General features: G+C 46.9%; 1 non-coding gene and 1 gene segment (V, D, J or C); both read right to left on the bottom strand.

Annotated features, from left to right (window-relative positions):
- Positions 1 to 18,079, bottom strand: part of LOC101953131 (T cell receptor delta constant-like) — a 52,311-nt gene extending 34,232 nt beyond the window's left edge. Inside the window, 9 exon segments of the C gene segment in view lie at positions 3,158 to 3,223; positions 4,796 to 4,864; positions 5,248 to 5,526; positions 7,574 to 7,915; positions 9,284 to 9,361; positions 9,819 to 9,866; positions 11,356 to 11,501; positions 13,488 to 13,569; positions 17,950 to 18,079. Coding sequence covers positions 3,158 to 3,223; positions 4,796 to 4,864; positions 5,248 to 5,491 — 379 coding nt within the window.
- On the bottom strand, positions 9,637 to 9,714 carry LOC112061391 (small nucleolar RNA SNORD126). Its single transcript, XR_002890230.1, has one exon. It is a non-coding gene; the product is annotated as a small nucleolar RNA SNORD126 (small nucleolar RNA).
- Positions 18,080 to 18,314: the final 235 nt, after the last annotated feature.

The raw sequence follows: 18,314 nt of genomic DNA, 5'->3' as shown, positions 1-18,314 counted from the left end.
TGGATAACCATACTCAGAGAGTTGTTGTTAATGGTTCCCAATCCTGCTTGAAAGGCATAACGAGTGGGGTTCCGCAGGGGTCTGGTTTGGGACCAGCTCTGTTCAATATCTTCATTAACGACTTAGATATTGGCATAGAAAGTACGCTTATTAAGTTTGCGGTTGATACCAAACTGGGAGGGATTGCAACTGCTTTGGAGGACAGGGTCATAATTCAAAATGATCTGGACAAATTGGAGAAATGGTCTGAGTTAAACAGGATGAAGTTTAAGAAAGACAAATGCAAAGTGCTCCACTTAGGGGAAAAAAAAAATCAGTTTCACACATACAGAATGGGAAGAGACTGCCTAGGAAGGAGTACAGCAGAAAGGGATCTAGGGGTTATAGTGGACCACAAGCTAAATACGAGTCAACAGTGTGATGCTGTTGCAAAAAAAGCAAACCCATGATTCTGGGATGTATTAACAGGTGTGTTGTGAGCAAGACACGAGAAGTCATTCTTCTGCTCTACTCTGCTCTGGTTAGGCCTCAGCTGGAGTACTGTGTCCAGTTCTGGGCACCGCATTTCAAGAAAGATGTGGAGAAATTGGAAAGGGTCCAGAGAAGAGCAACAAGAATGATTAAAGTTAAAGTTAAATGATTAAAGTCATGCGGGCAGGGAACTGGACTCGATGACCTCTCGAGGTCCCTTCCAGTCCTAGAATCTATGAATCTGTTTTTTTTTAAAATGCAGTTGCGGGATGAGGGGCTGCTTTTTTCTTGTTACTTTAGGAATATCAAATCATGACTTGCACATGCCCTTGCAGGGCCATAAGAACTGGGGTGTCAGCTCTTGCAGCCACTAATCGATTTACGTGGGTGTTGAATCAAGATCTTTCCTTCCAGCTATGTGTCAGGTTGAGTTAAACAGTCTGAATAACAATCACTCCCCCACTTCGTTAACCAGGTTTCATTTGTATGGCAGCCGATACCTATCTAGGCACTTAGGCGGCCCTTATCACCGTAGTACCCGAGTGTAGAGCCCTGCAAATCTGCCACCAATATTGATATATATTGATATATTACCAATATTGGTATATTGACAAAGTAAATACCCGTAAGTCAAACTCTAATACAGGCCTGCACAACTCGTAAAGCGGCGAGGGCCATATTACTCCAAAGAAAACAACTGAGGGCCAACCCCCCCCCCAAGGGCCGCCAAACCCCTCCCCCCCCAGCGCCACCCAGCCCCCCCCCCGAAACACAACACCCCCCCCCCAGCACCGCCCACCCCACGGAAACAACCTCCCCAGCGCCGCCGACCCTCCCCCCCCCCCCCCCCCCCCCCGCGCCATCTGTTCCATGGAATTAAACCCTCTTCCCCAGCGCCGCCCCACCGAAACAGCAGTATTGAACCTCGGTAATATATTATAGCGGCCCCATAGGTAGTATAATTAAGGTAAAAGAAAAATGTCTTTTTGATAGAAGTAGAATAAGATCTTCCCCCCCACTTTGTATTCGATTGCCCTGTTGAATGAATGAGGTGTGAATGAGGAAGGCATGGAAGGCAGGCACCTCTGGACAGCTGCAACGCTTGGAGAGGGCAGGGCCAGCTCTAGGATTTTTGCCACCCCAAGCAAAAAAATTTTTGGCCGCCTCCCCTTTCTTTTTCGTGTCCCTGGCCCCACCCCAACTCCACCCCTTCTGAACCCCTTCCCCAAATCCCCAGCACCGCCACCTCCCCTGGCGTGCCGCATTTCTTGCCCCCATTGCTTCCTACTGGCCCCCCGTGACGTCCCGCCCTAGCTCACCTCCACTCCGCCTGCTCCCCCGGGCATGCCGCCGCTCTCCTTCTCCCCCGTCCCTCTCAGGCGAGGGAGAGCGGAGAAGCGGAGCAGCGGCGCATTCAGGGGAGTAGGCGGCGCGGAGGTGAGCTAAGGTGGGGGGGTGCAGGAAGTAACGGGGGGGTAGAGGAACCACTCCCCGCTCCAGCTCACCTCCGCCGCCTCCCCCGAGCGCCCCGCCGCTTGGCTTCTCCTCCCTTCCAGCATTGCTGCGCAAAACAGCTGTTTCGCGCGCAGCAAGCCTGGTAGGGAGGGCGAAGAAGCGGAGCGGTGGCAGCGCGCTCAGGGGAGCAGGTGGAGGCGGAGCGGAGGCGAGCTGGGGCAGCGAGGGCACTTTTTTCCCATGCCCCGGAGTCGGCATCTATGATGGCCGGTGCCAGAATGCCGCCCCTAGAAATGTGCCGCCCCAAGCACCTGCTTGTTTTGCTGGTGCCTGGAGCCGGCCCTGGGAGAGGGGATGGAAGCAAGACCAGATCAGTAGAACAGGTCAGCAACCGACTCACCACTCGCCTCCTCAGCTCCCTTGCCCCGGCTTGCCTACTCACCCCCCGCCACTGCCCGCCCACTCGCCTCCTCAGCCCTCCACCCTCCCGGATCACCTACTCATTCCCTGCCACTGCCCGCTCGCTCACCTACTCAGCCCCCCTCCCTCACCTGCCGCTTGTCTACTCACCCCCCGCCCCCCACCCGCGGGCCGCACAATGAGCCCACGCGGGCCGCATGTTGTACAGGCCTGCTCTAATACATTCTCATGCAGCATTTTTCTTATGTTGCTTTTATCAACATTTACTGATAAAAAAATCTAATCCTTCCAAGCCTTTCTCTGTGCTAGAGAGCAGGAGTAAGGAAGTAGAGCTGGCAAGGTGCAGCTCTCTTCTGCAATGCAAAATGCTTAGAGAAGGAGAAGAAGAATGTGATGAATTGTCATTGATGTCAGTGGGAAATGGGCCCATGTGGAATGAGTTAACAACATATGTTAGCAATAGACCAAAGGGGAGATGTTTGTTTCTCAGTCCTGTGCCATTGCCGTCAATGGGAGCAGGACTCTCGGAGCTAGACTGCAGGAACCCTGCTCACCATTGCTCAGCACTTCTTTCCATTCACAGCAATGGGTCCACTTGTGTGAACAGCTGCTCGCCAACACGAGTAAAGGTTGGACAACCTGGTCCTACGTTATTTACAGTTCAATTACCAGACACAGCAAGGGCCAGATTCTCAGCTGACGTTGAAGTCAATAGCTCTCCCCCCCCCCCCCCCCCCCCCGGCCCCATCTCACAAGTTGCCTGTTGGCCATAAAGTCTTGCAGCAACATAATCACTCGTTTGGGTACTAACCTTCGAGGCTGGGGGTTGAAATGTTGCACGGCTCGGACACAATGATTGTTGGAGCAGATGTGAAATCTAAAAGAAAGACAGTAAACCACTGTGACGTTGCACTCCATATGTTTTATGGAAATATGCTTAGGAGTGTGAATCTGATGTAACTGGAAAATGCTTTATTCAAAAGGTCTCTTGTAAGTTATCATAACAAAGGTTATAACCTACAGAATATATTCCTTCTGTTTGTGTGCATGGATCATTCTTGTATCTGAAGCTAGAAATAAGAAGTATAGCCCTGAGGTCCTATTGTAATTATGTAAAGTGTGGGCCCTTAACGGTGGTTTAGAATCTTGATGGCTCCAATTCACTAGGACAATTGGTTGTAAATGGTTTATTTATCTGCAAACCTTCCAGTGTATGTGTGGGCCAACCCAGGAAGAATGGAGACTAGCAGTCTTACAGTGACATGTGACCATGTCACATGATGCTGGAATCCATCTTAATCCTTGTACGTTTCCATTGATGAGGCGGAGGTGTGTACAAGCACAGACAAAAGATTTCCGCCATGTGCCAAAGATATAAAAGTGGGTGGACCAGGACAAAGGGGGATGCCGGTTATGAGAAAACCCCTGCTTACCACCTGAGATGTCTGCTGGATGTAACAAGAACTGTACCAGGGGAAAGGATTGGGCCCGGACTAGGAAGGAGTCTAGTCTGTGAAAGAAGCTTATTGGAATATCTTTGAGGGTGAGATATTACCTGTAATCAGTTTCTTAATGTATTAGGCTTAGACTTGCATATTTTGTTTTATTTTGCTTTGTGACTTACTTTATTCTGGCAGTTATTACTTGAAACCACTTAAATCCTATTTTTATACTTAATAAAATCATTTTTGTTTATTAATAAACCCAGAGTAAGTGATTAATACCTGGGGGAAGCAAACAGCTGTGCATCTCTCTCTCTCTCCCTCCATGTTATAGAGGTGAACAATTTATGAGTTTACCCTGTATAAGCTTTATACAGAGTGAAACAGATTCATTTGGGGTTTGGAGCCCATTGGGACCTGGGTGTCCAGGTGCTGGAGGTAGGTGACCTGCTGAGCTGTTTTTAGTTAAAGTCTGCAGCTTTGGGGCCATGGCCCAGCCCCTGGGTCTGTGTTACAGCAGGATAGCATGTCTGGCTCAACAAGGCAGGGTTCTGGAGTCCCAGGCTGGCAGTGGAAAGCGGGCTCAGAGGTAATTTCAGCACATCAGGTGACAGTTCCAAGGCGATCTCTCTGACTGAACCCGTCACAGTAAAACATATGGAATGCAACGTCACATCCTCCTCCTGAACTCACTGCCAGAATCTTGGACACTGTCCATGGTGGAGACAGTACATGTTAAATCCCTGTTTGTCTCTGGTCACACCCCCTGCCAGTACCTTTAAACCCTACGATGTCATTCATAGGTGTTCTTGCAAGGTCCGGAGTTCCTAGTCCCCAGGTGCCTGAAAACATGTCGGGGTGTTGTATTACTAACAGAATGCAGATAGCAGTATCTGTTCAAATGAAGGTGTCTTGGCATTTAGCCACCAATGCCATGAGGCAAAGTGCCTCAGTTTCCCCTTCCACACAGCAGTGTAGGTCTGTTAATCACTCATTTGGGTACTAACCTTCGAGGCTGGGGGTTGAAATGTTGCACGGCTCAGGCACAATGATCGTTGGAGCAGGAGATGTGAAATCTAAAAGAAAGACAGCAAACCGCACCCAAAATAAATGATTTATAAGGATATATAATAATCCCACTGAACTATCTGAAATTCAAGAGCATGGAAATTCACCCTGGGCACAGTTCTAGCCTGGTCCATAGTGCTGTGAAGTCAAAAAGAGTCTGCCCTTTCTGGAAGTATATGAGTCCTTGAATAGTGGAACAAAACATTTTCTTAAATAAACATGTTATGTAGGATTTCTTGCAATTTCCTTTGAAACAGCTGGAGACAGAATACTGGACTAGATGAATGCACTAATCCATTCCAACTTCCACTGTGATCCTATATGATAAATAAAAACTGAATTAATCTCAAAGGTGTATTATCTTATTGAGCCTTAAACCCTGAAAACATACCTGGCGGCTTCTCAGCTGTTTGGGTTTTCTTAATCATTTTGCCGTTATGTTGAACGTAGCAAGACACTAGTTCAGTTGAAGAGAACTTGACAGTTTTGACAGCACTGTATTTCCCACTAGATGTGAGGATCGGGTCTGTTGCTTCATATATAATTTCACTGTTAGAATTCATGAATATCTTCAGCTCTTTAGGGTAGAAATCTTTCGCCAGGCAAGCAGCAATGCTCTCATTTTCTGACTCCATAATGGAGATGGAGGGCTTGGAAGGTGTTTGATCTCCTGGAAAGTTAATATTGTGGTTGAAATTTAATTAAATGATTATCATAATGGTCCCTTCTTGCCTTAAAAGTAATGATCTTTGCCGTATGTGGGTACCTAGAGAGTATTTGATAAGTACATGGTATAGTCCTCTTTTAATCTAGACTTTGATAAACTGAATAGACTGAGCTCCTTAAGTCTCATTTAAAGCCATGATTTTAGTAATAATAATAATAATAGGAACTTAAAAATGGGAGTTTTAGGGGAAAATAGCATGTGATCATTTCATTAGAAGTTGTAGCATAAGGAGAAAGAGTTAATTTTGCCCAAACAATCTTAATTCTGGCATTTGCTAACTTTTGAAAGTTTGTTTCTGCAATTACAAAACTACTTTAACAACAAGTTTTTGTATGAACTTAATATGAATGTTGAAACCTTTCAATAGAATATTTTTAGAAGATTGCAGTGGAAAAATGAATTAAAATTGCAGAACAACACATGACTATTTTAACTATATTTTTCATGTAATTTCTCTCTGCTAGAAAGAAGGAATGTCAAACTGTCACTGAAAGTCAGACAGAAGCTGGTAATTTATACACACACATTTCCAGAAGGACCTATTGTCTCTGGATCCAAAATGTGCATTGCTAAAAACCACCACTACCAGCACAGACAATAAGAATCCCTGCATAGTCACAGGGTTATTTTTAATCTCACCTTCAATATGCCTTCAAAAATCTTTAATAAATTACAGTGGGCTGTAGTCCACGAAAGCTTATGCTCTAATAAATTTGTTAGTCTCTAAGGTGCCACAAGTACTCCTGTTCTTCTTTTTGCGGATACAGACTAACACGGCTGTTACTCTGAAACCTTTAATAAATTACTTTTTCTTAAATTTAAAGTTTCAAACACCCTTTCCTGAGCATTAAGGTGAAGTCACTTACTTGGTATTAGAGAGACTTTGGTCCATTTAAAGACAGCATCGGAGTCCACAGTGCTATACAGCTGTGCAAGAACCTCTCTAGAGAAAATTGAAACAACTGCTAGGGTGTATTTATTTTATTCTGAGTCTGGGTTAGATTAATTATTCATCTCCAGTTTCTGCTGTAATCTTGTGCTAAATCAAAAACCTTTTCCATGCAAAAGGTGATTTACATTTTAGCTGCAGAACAAGAAAATTAGCTCAAAGAGGCATGATTTTTGTTGTCTCTTCGAGCCTTTATAATTAAAATATGGAATCCTTGGTCCTGCAAAGACTTACAAACATGCTCAACTTCCTACACCCTGAGGCAGATTCTCAGTTGGTGTAAAGGGTCCTGGCACCTTTGAAGCCAATATGAAAATTTACACCAGCTGAGGATCTGTCCCGCTGGATAGCCCTATTAACATTTCAGTGGATCTATTACAATGTGTAAACTGAAACACATGCTCAGTTTCTGTAGGATCAGGGCCTTACAGAAGAATTTTGATGCTTGACTCCCAAAATTTCCTGCTTTCAGAAACAAATTCCGTTCCTCAAAGCCAAGATCTGCCAGTGGGTTGAGGAGGATTGATTAGGGGTCCCAAAGAACAGCAACATGCCGTATGTGGGACCATGTAGTAAGGTGACCCTCCGTTCTGAAAATAATAAAAATAGTTATGGATGTTTTCCTTCTTTAATTTAACTAATGAGGATAAAACCCTGTATAGAGTAATTAGGCATGTGCACTCGACAGCATATAAAGAAATGTGCAAAGGTAAAAGAAGTATTTAAAATATTATTATTAAACCAACACAATAACATATGCATAATATCTCCCTTTCCCGTCACAATAAACGAAAAACAAGGGATTTAAATGAATCAATCGTAATTAAGATTTTATTTATTTATTTATTTATTTTACACAAAAACATTGACGAACATTTCCTGGCCCTTTCTTCTGTCTTTTCATGTAACTTCCTCTGAAAATGGCAAAAACCCCAAGGGCTAGACATTTGCCTGAGGGAAAAAGAGTGTTTGTTATGTTCAAGTTTTTTGTGCAGGGCTCTATGGTGTCTGTATCACTGTGTGTATGTATACTCCACTCACCATGCTAAACCTCTTTACATAAACTGTCCCTGTAGCTCAGAGGGGATTCAACACTTCTCAGAATTGTAGTCCAGAGAAATGAGCTGTTACTTGGAGCTGCCCATGTGGGTGAATGCTTCCTTGGAACTGCAGCAAGCCCAGTTCTGAAATGTTTCACAGTTCAACTTTTCATCTTCTTCTTCTTCTGTCAGAAGAGTCCCCTTGGTTTCTGGCAGCATAGCATGGTGTGCACTGCTAATGCACTTGTAGTCTGGTAGGCAGATCTCCATTACATAAAGGGAATTCACCTTACGCATAGGATTCCACAAAGGGTAGTCAAGTCTGATATCCCACACACACACCCTGAAAAGCAATGGCAGTCAAATTATGGGATATAATTTAACCATAAAGGAATTTCTATACAGCAAGTTTCCACTGACAGTAACGGTCTCTGATACCTCACAGGGATCTTCTTTCTTCCTCCAACAGTGTAACACAAATCCTTAATTGCAGTCCCAGCAACATTACCCTGAACCTACTAGGTTAATGTTTCAAGAGGAAGTATGAAGTGGTAAAATTGAACCCAATCTCACTATAATTCTGTTACCGTATTTCTATAACATTTGTTTATACAACTCCATGCTGGTTGCAAATCTTTCCTCTACCCACCCTCTGTTTGTTAACTTGTCTGTCTAGTTCTACATTGTGTGTTCCCTGGGGCATGGAACCTCCTCCTTCTCTCTTTGGAAAGTGCCTAGAATCTCAGTTCTCATACTTTCAGACCTAGCGTACAGCATATCTAAGGGGGAGGGAGTTACTTGGCATAAGGAGACTTTGTGGTTTTAAACAGTGCAATTGAATCGCTGGCACAGGGGGAAAGCTGCTTTGTGCAAAGAAAGCATGCAGTCAAGATGGGACTGAAAAACTTATTAGCCAAAGTTGTGGTAAAGGTGGTCTAAAGGTAGGCAGTGGTGTGTGAGAAAAAGCTTTCCAATGCCTCGTCCCCTCTGACCAAATGAACAAGTCTAGATCAACAGGCTGCAAAGATGATTCTCTACCTCAGAATATTTAATTTCTCTTACTTTTTTTAAAATTTCAATGGCAATTAGGCAGCTAACTAAGAATATAAGAATATTAGAACATAAGAACGGCCATACTGGCTCAGACCAAAGGTCCATTATCCCAGTATCCTCTCTCCCAACAGTGGCCAATGCCAGGTGCCCCAGAGGGAATGAACAGAACAGGGAATCATCAAGTGATCCACCCTCTGTCGCTCATTCCCAGCTTCTGGCAAACAGAGGGTAGGGACACTATCCCTGCCCAGCCTGGCTAACAGCCATTGATAGACCTATCCTCCATTAATTTATCATTTTTGAACCCTGTTATATTCTTGGCCTTGACAACATCCTCTGGCAAGGAGTTCCACAGGTTGACTGTGCTTTGCGTGAAGAAATACTTCCTTTTATTTGTTTTAAACCTGCTGCCTATTCATTTCATTTGGTGACCCCTAGTTCTTTTGTTATGAGAAGTAGTAACCAACACTTCCTTATCTACGTTCTCTGTTTGTCACTGAATGAGGAATGCATGATATACGCTATGCCAGACATTTGTTAACTGCTATGTCTGCCATAGTACCTCTTTCTTGTCCCATACCTGTTCCCATTGGCCAGGGGTACCAATATGGGGCCATGCTAAGCAACTGGATGGATACGAATTTCCAGCACCACTTACATTTGTGATTCCTATAAGGGATCCAGGGTGAGGAGGGAGAAGCAAAACCAGCCAATTTTGTTTTCAGAGTTCCTGTCCCTACAGAAACAAGGAGGAAATATTTCCAGGTCAATGGAGAGAGAAAGGGGAAGGAGAAAAAAAAAAAAAGCTACCAACTGCATGGAAAACATTTCTTTGCATCTATTCTCTTCCTTCATTTGCACAGAAACCAGATCCATGTTTCTGAAGAATTTGCATGGATCTGCTTCTTATTCTCCTCACTGTCTGGGACTTAACACATGGTTGCATTGGAGACCAATTAGAACATCAGCTTTCCCCCAAATCAGACTTCAGCTGCACGTGTTTGTTTCATGAGTCTGCTCAGGGCATGTGTGTAATCAGGGTAGATCAGGTGAAACACGGACTGAACATGCGGCTCATCACAGCAGACCCCTCCTAGTCCTACAAGTGGCAATATGGTTGCTCCTCGCACACCCAAACCACCTTCCAGGACTCTGAAACCTCAAGTGGTTGAGAATTTTAGCTACTTCCTCACCCAAATTCCTTGTGTTCCAGCATGGGCTCCCGGGCTTCCCAACTCCACCTGCAACAAGGCACACAAAATCCCCACATGCATAAACACGGCAGTAGCCAGTAGAAGCAGGGAGGTGATTTTACCCATGTATATGGCACTGGTGAGTCTGGTACTGGTATACCGCATCTGGTGTCCAAATTTTAATAAGGACGCTGAAAAATTAGAGATGGATGCCTTTCTAGGAGTGATGCTTTACTCAAACACAATCAGCGGGATCACTAAGTGAAATTCTCCAGCTGGTATTAAACTGGAGATCAGACTAGGCAATCTAACAGTTCCATCTGACCTACGAAGATCTGGCTTTTCAATAAGGCCATACAAGCAGCTTCTAAGGGCACAGCAGTTCCAGCCAGGGAAATGGTACAGTGAAGTTAACTGGAGACGCAGCAAGGTGAGAAGGGCTAGTCAAGGAACTATTTAAAAGTAGCATGCAGGGAGAGGGGGGATAATGGCTGAGTTTTGGAAATGGGAAGGAGTCAGGGAGTCAGTGGGGATTACTATGTGACTTTCTATGCCCCCTACGACGCAGGAAGTCAGTCTAGATCAGGGGTAGGCAACCTATGGCACACGTGCCAAAGGTGGCACACAAGCTGATTTTCAGTGGCACTCACACTGCCCGGGTCCTGGCCACTGGTCCGGGGGGCTCTGCATTTTTATTTAATTTTAAATGAAGCTTCTTAAACGTTTTAAAAACCTTATTTATATAACTAAACTATTGTTGTATGTAAAGTATTATAGACTTATAGAAAGAGACCTTCTTAAAATGTATTACTGGCACGCGAAACCTTAAATTAGAGTGAATAAATGAAGACTCAGCACACCGCTTCTGAAAGGCTGCCGACCCCTGGTCTAGATGGTCATAATGGTCCCCCCGGCCTTAAACCTTGACCCCATCTACTAGATTTCACTGCAGGCCCAAAATGGAAGAGGGAGTTAATGCTTCTCTCCATCCTTGATGTAGTGGGGTCTGCTCAGGGCACGTGTCATCGGGTGAAAGATGGACTGAATATACTCATGACAGACTCCACCCACGCCCTCAAACACAGCTGTGACACCACCAATGGCAAAGCACAGAGGAATCTCATGGGTCTGAGAAGAAATGTCTTGTGGGCTGGATCTCCCCTCAACACCCACTCTCAAGATAGTTGTGTGGTTAAGGCTCTTGACTGGGACATCTGGGCTCAGTTCTCAGCTCTGCCACAGACTCCCTGGGTGACCTCAAACAAAGCCAACAAAAATCTTTGGGACGGGGATGGTCGCTAAGTGTCTCTACAACCCGCAGCACATTAGGGCCTCTAGGCAACAGTGTAACATAACTAATAATAAAACAGTGGATGGGCCCATCAAGTCAAGCATCCTGCCTCCAGCAACACATCTCTGGCTACTCCCCACTACCCCTCACAGAGCAAGCCCTGAAAGCACAGGAGTTGATTATCCTTATCTCAGCTCATGTAGGCTGTAAAACCACTCAGTCCCTTTTCTTTAAGGCCCTTCTCACCTGGAGACCCTTACCCTACTGGCTTGGGTGCTCAGGTCCGGGATGTTTCATTTCGGCCCATTTTCAAGATTCAGTTACTTTGTTTGTCCACTTCAGCCCCAATTGTTTTGTGGGGTTGGGGAGTCAGTCTCCAGCCTCTCCACCATCTGAAACAGGCAAAGAAACATTTATAAGACCATGACCCATAAAGCCTCTTCCTCTGCCTTGCTGCTGCAGCTATATCAGAAATCAGAGTTGCTTCTGGACCCATCTAAACCCAATTCCCCAGCATACCACAGGCCAGTTCTACCTGGGCATATCTAGGCAGGAAGAGCTAACACTACACACGGAGGGGAACACAGCAGGACTAAAATGAAGTCACTTCTGGGGTGGAGAGAGGCAGCCAGAGCAAAGTGCAAGAGGAGAAGGGTGGGGAATATTTTAGTACAACGGTTCTCAACTGGAGGTCTGCGGCCGGTCCATGAAGCAGGGCTGGCATTAGGCTGGCTGGGACCCAGAACAGAAAACTCTGAGCCTCGCAGAGCTAAAGCCGCCAGCCCTGCCGGGCAGAACCCCCCTGGGCAGAACCCCTCCCCACCCCCCGGGCCCTGGAATTTTTATAGCATGTTGTGGGGACCTCAAAGAAAAAGGTTGAGAACCCTTTTTTAGCGGACAACTGGCCAAGCTCCCTACTATGCTTACAAAAGATCCCATAGCCCTTTTAATGTCCACACTGAGCAGACAGGATCTCAAATTTTGTTAAGGCCTCAAGCAAGAGACCCGAACAGCTTCAGACCAATAGCATTAATTTATCTGCAGTGGAAGGGGGAAAGAGATGAACCAATCCTGGACACTGAGGATTTAAAATCTGAAGTTTACATCACTAAGGTAACACCAGCCTAAAGGCCTCAAGTCTTGCACAGGCTAGTAGGTTAGCAAGGCCCCAAAGCCACAAGTCATTCCTACTACACTCCATGATCGTAGCTGAACGCTGGATCAGTCAACACAACTGGTAACAGACACTTTGATAAAGTCAGAGCTGAAAAACATCTGCTAGAATCCAAAGGCCAGAGCTGAAGATTTGACACGCCTCAGCCTGCACTAATTCGGGGCAGGGAGATGGTCTGGCAAGCTGTGACGAAGTGGAGATTTTCCCTTGTTATGTTGTATGTGAGTCTTACTGTTCTGCATGAATGCTGTGTGTGCCTCAGTTTCCCTTTGTATTGCACCAATGTCTAGGTGTATCTTTTGTGGGGGTTGCTCCAACTGCCTGCATGGATGCTATGGCCGCCCCTTCATAACCTGAGACCCAGGAGGGGGATGCGACCAGGTGACTCTTGGTCTGGGAAGGAGACAAAGGCCGGAGGAACAACGGGCAGGGCAGGGGCCAGGCAGCTCTCTGCTGGCTTTGGGCACAGGAGGAGGGCCAGAGCCCTGGCTCTGGACTCCCTTTCCCTCCCACCCAAAGATGGACTTGGCTGAAAGTCACTGATTTCCGTACTAACAAGTTCTGTTCTACGCTTTGATCCTGTTGACTCATAAACCTTCTGTTTTACCAGCTGGCTGAGAGTCACATTTGACTGTGGAGTTGGGGTGCAGGGCCCTCTGGCTTCCCCAGGAGCCCCACCTGGACGGACTCCCTGCAGGAAGCGCATGGTGTGGAAGGGGATGTTGAATGCTCCGAGGTCAGATCCAAGAAGGTCGAAGCTGTGTAAGCTTCTTGCCCTGGAGACAGTATGCTCAGAGAGAGGAGGCATGCTTCCCCAAGTCCTCACTGGTTTTGTAGAGAGTAGTTCCAGAGCCATCGCCCCATGACTCTGTGACACAGGCCTAATCCTGCCCTGATCTACCCAACAGGAATACTCTGGAATCCTCTCTCCAGGTTGGAAATTATAGTATTGGTAAAGTCCTTAAAGAGAGGTAGACAAATAAAACCCAGGAGTCCTGACTCCCAATCCCCCTTATCTACAACTAGACTCGACTCCCTTGCTCTAATCACTAGTTCACACTCCCCCAGAGTTGGGAATAAAACTCAGGGGTCCTGACTCCCAGCCCCCCTTTTCTAACCCACTATAGTTGCCTCTAGATTTCGACAGTTTTGCTGTTATGTAGAGTTTAGTTCCCTGGGCAAGGGATGTCCCTTCCTCTCATACCAGCTCATTGCTCCCCATATCTGGAACATGGCATTGGTCCAAAGCAATTGTTTTCTCCCAGCTCATCAATTCCATTTTCAGCCTAAAATGAAGGGATACAAACAGTGGTTTAGGATACACAGACCAAAACCTGGCAACCAGATCACATCCAACCCCACCACAGCTCATAGACTCATAGATTCTAAGGTCAGAAGGGACCATTATGATCATCTAGTCTGACCTCCCGCATGATGCGGGCCACAAAACCTGACCCACCCACTCCCAGAAGAATTCTCTCCCTTGACTTAGCTGTTGAACTCCCCAAATCATTATTTAAAGACTTCAAGTCGCTGAGAATCCTCCAGCAAGCGACCCCTGCCCCATGCTGCAGAGGAAGGCGAAAAACCTCCAGGGCCTCTGCCAATCTACCCTGGAGGAAAATTCCTTCCCGACCCCAAATATGGCGATCAGCTGAACCCCGAGCATGCAGGCAAGATTCTCTAGCCAGACCGCCTGGAAAAGTTCTCTGTTTTAATATCCCATCATTGACTATTGTTATTGACCTATTGACTAAAATCACTGTATCCCATCAAACCAACCCCCTATGTCAGAAAAGAGGCTTTTAAAGGTTACATTAGAGACTGGAGCAATGTTCCCTCTAATTCAGGGCTCTCAAACTCAAAATGACCACGAGGGCCACATGAGAACTAGTGCATTGGCCCAAGGGCCGCATCACTGACACCCCCTCCTCGCTGGCCCCGGCCCCACTCCCACTCCACCCCTTCCATGAAGCCCCACCCATGCCCTGTTTCTTCTCCACCTCCTCCCCTGAGCGTGCTCCTCCCCTCTCCCTCCTGGAAAGTGCTAAGTGTTATACAGAGTATACAGATCAGTGCTGCTCCTACAAGTCATTTCCCAGCGGTTTTAATAAAATATATACACTCAGTAATGCACCTCACTCAAGGGACAAAACATGCATTTACTTAGATTTACTTCTGTTAAAGCCCCCCCCCCCCCCCCCCCCCCACTGCACTGGGCTGTACCACCACTCCACCCCTGTTCTTCCTCTTCAAGGGGTGGCAGGTTTGTAGAAATTTTGGTGGTGCCCAGCACCTGCCCCCCCCACTCCGCCCCCACCTGCCTAAGGCTCTGGGAGGGAGTTTGGGTGCAGGCTCCAGGCTGGGGCAGGGGGTGGGGGTGCAGGCGCTGGGATGGAGTTTGGGGATAGGAGGGGGTGCGGGGGTGAGGGCTGTGGATGAGAGGTTTGGGGCATTGGAAAGGCTCAGGACTAGGGCAGGGGAAGGGCAGTCTACCCTGACCTAGTGGATGGGGGCACTAGGACCCTGCAGCAGCAGGTGATGCTGGAAACCAGCAGAGTGGAGCATGAGCTGCAGGCTCAGGGGCGGTGAGGGGGAAGCAAGTGAGCCCCGGGGACACTTGGGGGAGGCACGTGGGGGAGGCACGTGGGGGCGGCAGGCGGGGCCGGGGGAGAGACCCGGCCCCAAACATTGGGGAGCAGCGAGCAGGAAGCTTAGCTGCCACATAAAATAACTCGGGGGGGGGGAGGGGTTGACAGGAAGAGTGGGGGGGGGGGCGCAGGGATCTTGGCGGGCTGCAGGGAAGAGCTCCGTGGTCCATATGCGCGTTTGAGACCCCTGCTCTAATTTTTGACAGGCCGTGTGTGCAAAAAATTTCTTCTGTGCAAATATTTGTGCTTCTGTGCAAATTTTTGCGCACGCGGTGTTTCGCCGTGTGCACGGGGTTTAGGATCTGTGTGCGTGCGCACACGCGTACAGCTTAGAGGGAACAGTGGACAGGAGTGTAAAAGCCTCTACAACAGGATGTTCCCACCTTTGGGGTAAGTAGCAGCAAGTCCTCAATAATGTAGAAGCTACATTCACTAAAATGAATACAGAATGAGGGTTTGTCCTTCTCCAGCCCCTTCCAAAAATCTTCAACATTGGGGCTTTCAGAGGAGCCTAAGGGAGTTAGGTATCTTACCCCATGCCCCCCTTAGGCTCCTCGGATAATCCCAGCCCAAGTGCTTTACAAATATTAATTCTCATCTGCCCTGCGAAGTCAATATCATCCTTATTGTGTAGATGGGGAAATTGAGGCACAGAGCGGCAAATGACTTGACCAAGGTCACCAGCAAGTGGCAGAGCCATGAATAGAACCAAATGAAGGTCAATCTTACATGGTGCCACCCCACAATCTCTTCCCGGTGATGTAGGGCACTGCTGTTCTCCAAATTTTACAGCTAGGGAATTGAGGCAGCGGGCCAGTTTTTAAAATGTCTGTGGACACCTAAAGACACAGAATTAAATCAGTAGGTGTTAGGCACCTTTGTGTTTCCGAACATTCCACTACACATCTATCTGTATCTTTAGTGCCTAAGTACCTATAAAAATCTGACCCAGAGAGACTAAGACTTGCACAAGGTCACACAAGAAATTTGTGGTGGAGCCAGAAATTAAGCCCATGTCTCTCAAGTCCCATGCTAGCACCCTAATTGCTGATTCCTCCTTCCTCTCGGCCAAAAGGCTTTACACTTCTAGTCTCAGCTCTTCCTGATTGACTTTGGGGCTTTTCAAAGCAGACTGAACACAGGGATAGAAAGCAGACTATAGGGAACAATCCTGCACTGACCCCAAGACGACAGGCCTGTTAGGCCACCCATCCTATGTAGCTCTAATCTTCTGTATTAGAATAAACCTTAATTGAACGGATTACTGCCCTGAATCAGCCTCCAGACTTTATCCCACTGCCTCCTTTGCAGATCCAACCCCCACAGCAGGGCAGAGAATCTTTCTCTGAAAGCCATAGATTTGCATTCTGCATCTGACATCTTTTGAAGCTTCATAGATCCTGGGCTCAAGTATCTTTCTGACCTGTATAAAAGTGACTGGCTTTCTTTATCTTGGTAGATGCAAGGAGTCTTAAGATGCTACAGATCAGGTAAAGGTTGCAGAGGGGGATGGCTCAAAGGCTATGAAGTACCCAACCATTTGTAGCTAATAAGGGGTCAAAACAGATGCAAAAACAATAATATTTAATAATTTGCTCTCTTTCTAGAAACTCCCATCCCAGATTTTAGAGTGTTTTATAATCATTAATGAATCAAGACTCACATGCTTCCTATGAAGTATTATTCACATTGTGCAGGTGGGGAAACTGAGGTACAGGCAAAGTGGCTTGCTCAAGTTCACCCCTGGGTCATCTTCAAAGCCGGTAATAGGAGTCCTGACTCCCAGCCCACCTACCATTAGACCTCACTACCCTCCCAGTGCTGGGGTAGAACCCAGGATGGGTGGGCTGGGAGCCAAGACTCACGAAACTGCTTTTTTAAAAGAGGGTCTGGATGGCACGTGGGGTTCAGCAAAGGCACTATACAAGCAGATGGGAGTTTTACTACAGGAGCCAAATTGGGCTCAGGATAGCCTCTGAAGTCCACTGTGTGTTTCAAAGCCAGCAGAGCTCACTCAACTTTCTTCTCTTGTAACTAAGCTTCCATTTACTTCCTTCAGTGGAGTATCATCCGCAAATTATAAAGTGGGGCGAAAAGCCAGAGCAAAATTGAGGCCTGGAGCGACGTTCAACTCCCCTCCTTCCCCCCTCAACACATCTGCCACACACAGCGTGGACAATTACACCATTGCCAGCAGCAGCATTTCTGAACCCCAAGTCAAACCCGCTCCCAGCTCATTCCACATCCCGAAAGAGGCTGCTAGTCCTAGAACACACAGCGGAAGTGGGAAGGCACCTTCCTAACCCTGCTCCCTCCGCAGCAAGGACGTCCTTTGTTCAGCCTTCACCGGCTCCCCCACCATGTGCTTTTTCCTCTTAAAGGGACACACACCTGTACATAAAACGCCTGCTGTTTATTATGGTTCGGTTATAGCAGGACGAGCGGGTCTTTGGACTTCGCTCTCCCTTCCAGAGCTGGGAGCAGAATCTACTGTATTAAGGGCAAAATTAAGCGTCAGAACTACTCGGGGGTTCGCCTCCGAGCTCTGCAGCACACTCCCTGCCTGCCCTGAAACAAGTCACCAAATCATATGGGGGAGGGAGAAAAGAGGAGTATGAGAGAGCTAACAAACTCTTTCCACAGCATGCGTGACTTGATGCAGGCTGAAGAGGAACACTGCAGACAGACACACAGTAATTTATTAAAACACAGGGACAAATCGTGCCATCTGTTTCGCCCAGATACTGTGAGTTCAAGGGGAATTTCAGCGGTGTCACTGAAGATCACACAGCACAATCTCACAGTTTTAACAGGCCACTAATCCCCTGCCCTTGGCCCCACCTAAAAGGGTGTCCTATGGATTATGAATTCATCAGCCCCACGGTCAAATGAAAAGCCTCTCTGCACCATATACAGTTTAACTACATTTATTCCAATCCTAACACATGGGTGGATACAAAAATTAAATTCAGATTAGCAAAGGATTCAAACAGAGCTAGAGATCTTGCAACTTACCAAGCACGCTGATCTGCGAGTACAGGAACAGAGTGAGTGAGTAATGAGGAAAGAGACAGAGACAAAATGAGAGGAAGTGGTAGGTGGGACAGGAAAGGAAGCAGCTTTTGCAATTGGCTGAGAGTATAAAACAGTAAGTCTCTCATTTCCCTGACTCAAGAAGACCAGATGTAGATTGCAGTTGCAGAAGCATTGGTCTGCTGTGTTGAGGCCTCATACCATGTGGCTAAAGATCTTTACAGAACCATGGCGGCCCAGAGGACTCAGGGGGCCTGGGGCAAGCAATTTTGGAGGCCCCTTTCATAAAAAAAAAGTTGCAATACTATAGAATACTATATTCTCGTGGGGGCCCCGTGGGGCCTGGG

This window comes from Chrysemys picta, chromosome 13, assembly GCF_011386835.1.
Source record: "Chrysemys picta bellii isolate R12L10 chromosome 13, ASM1138683v2, whole genome shotgun sequence".
NCBI classification, from domain to species: domain Eukaryota; kingdom Metazoa; phylum Chordata; order Testudines; family Emydidae; genus Chrysemys; species Chrysemys picta.
Note: the sequence above shows the minus strand (reverse complement) of the source record. Positions and strands in the feature narration are given on the sequence as shown.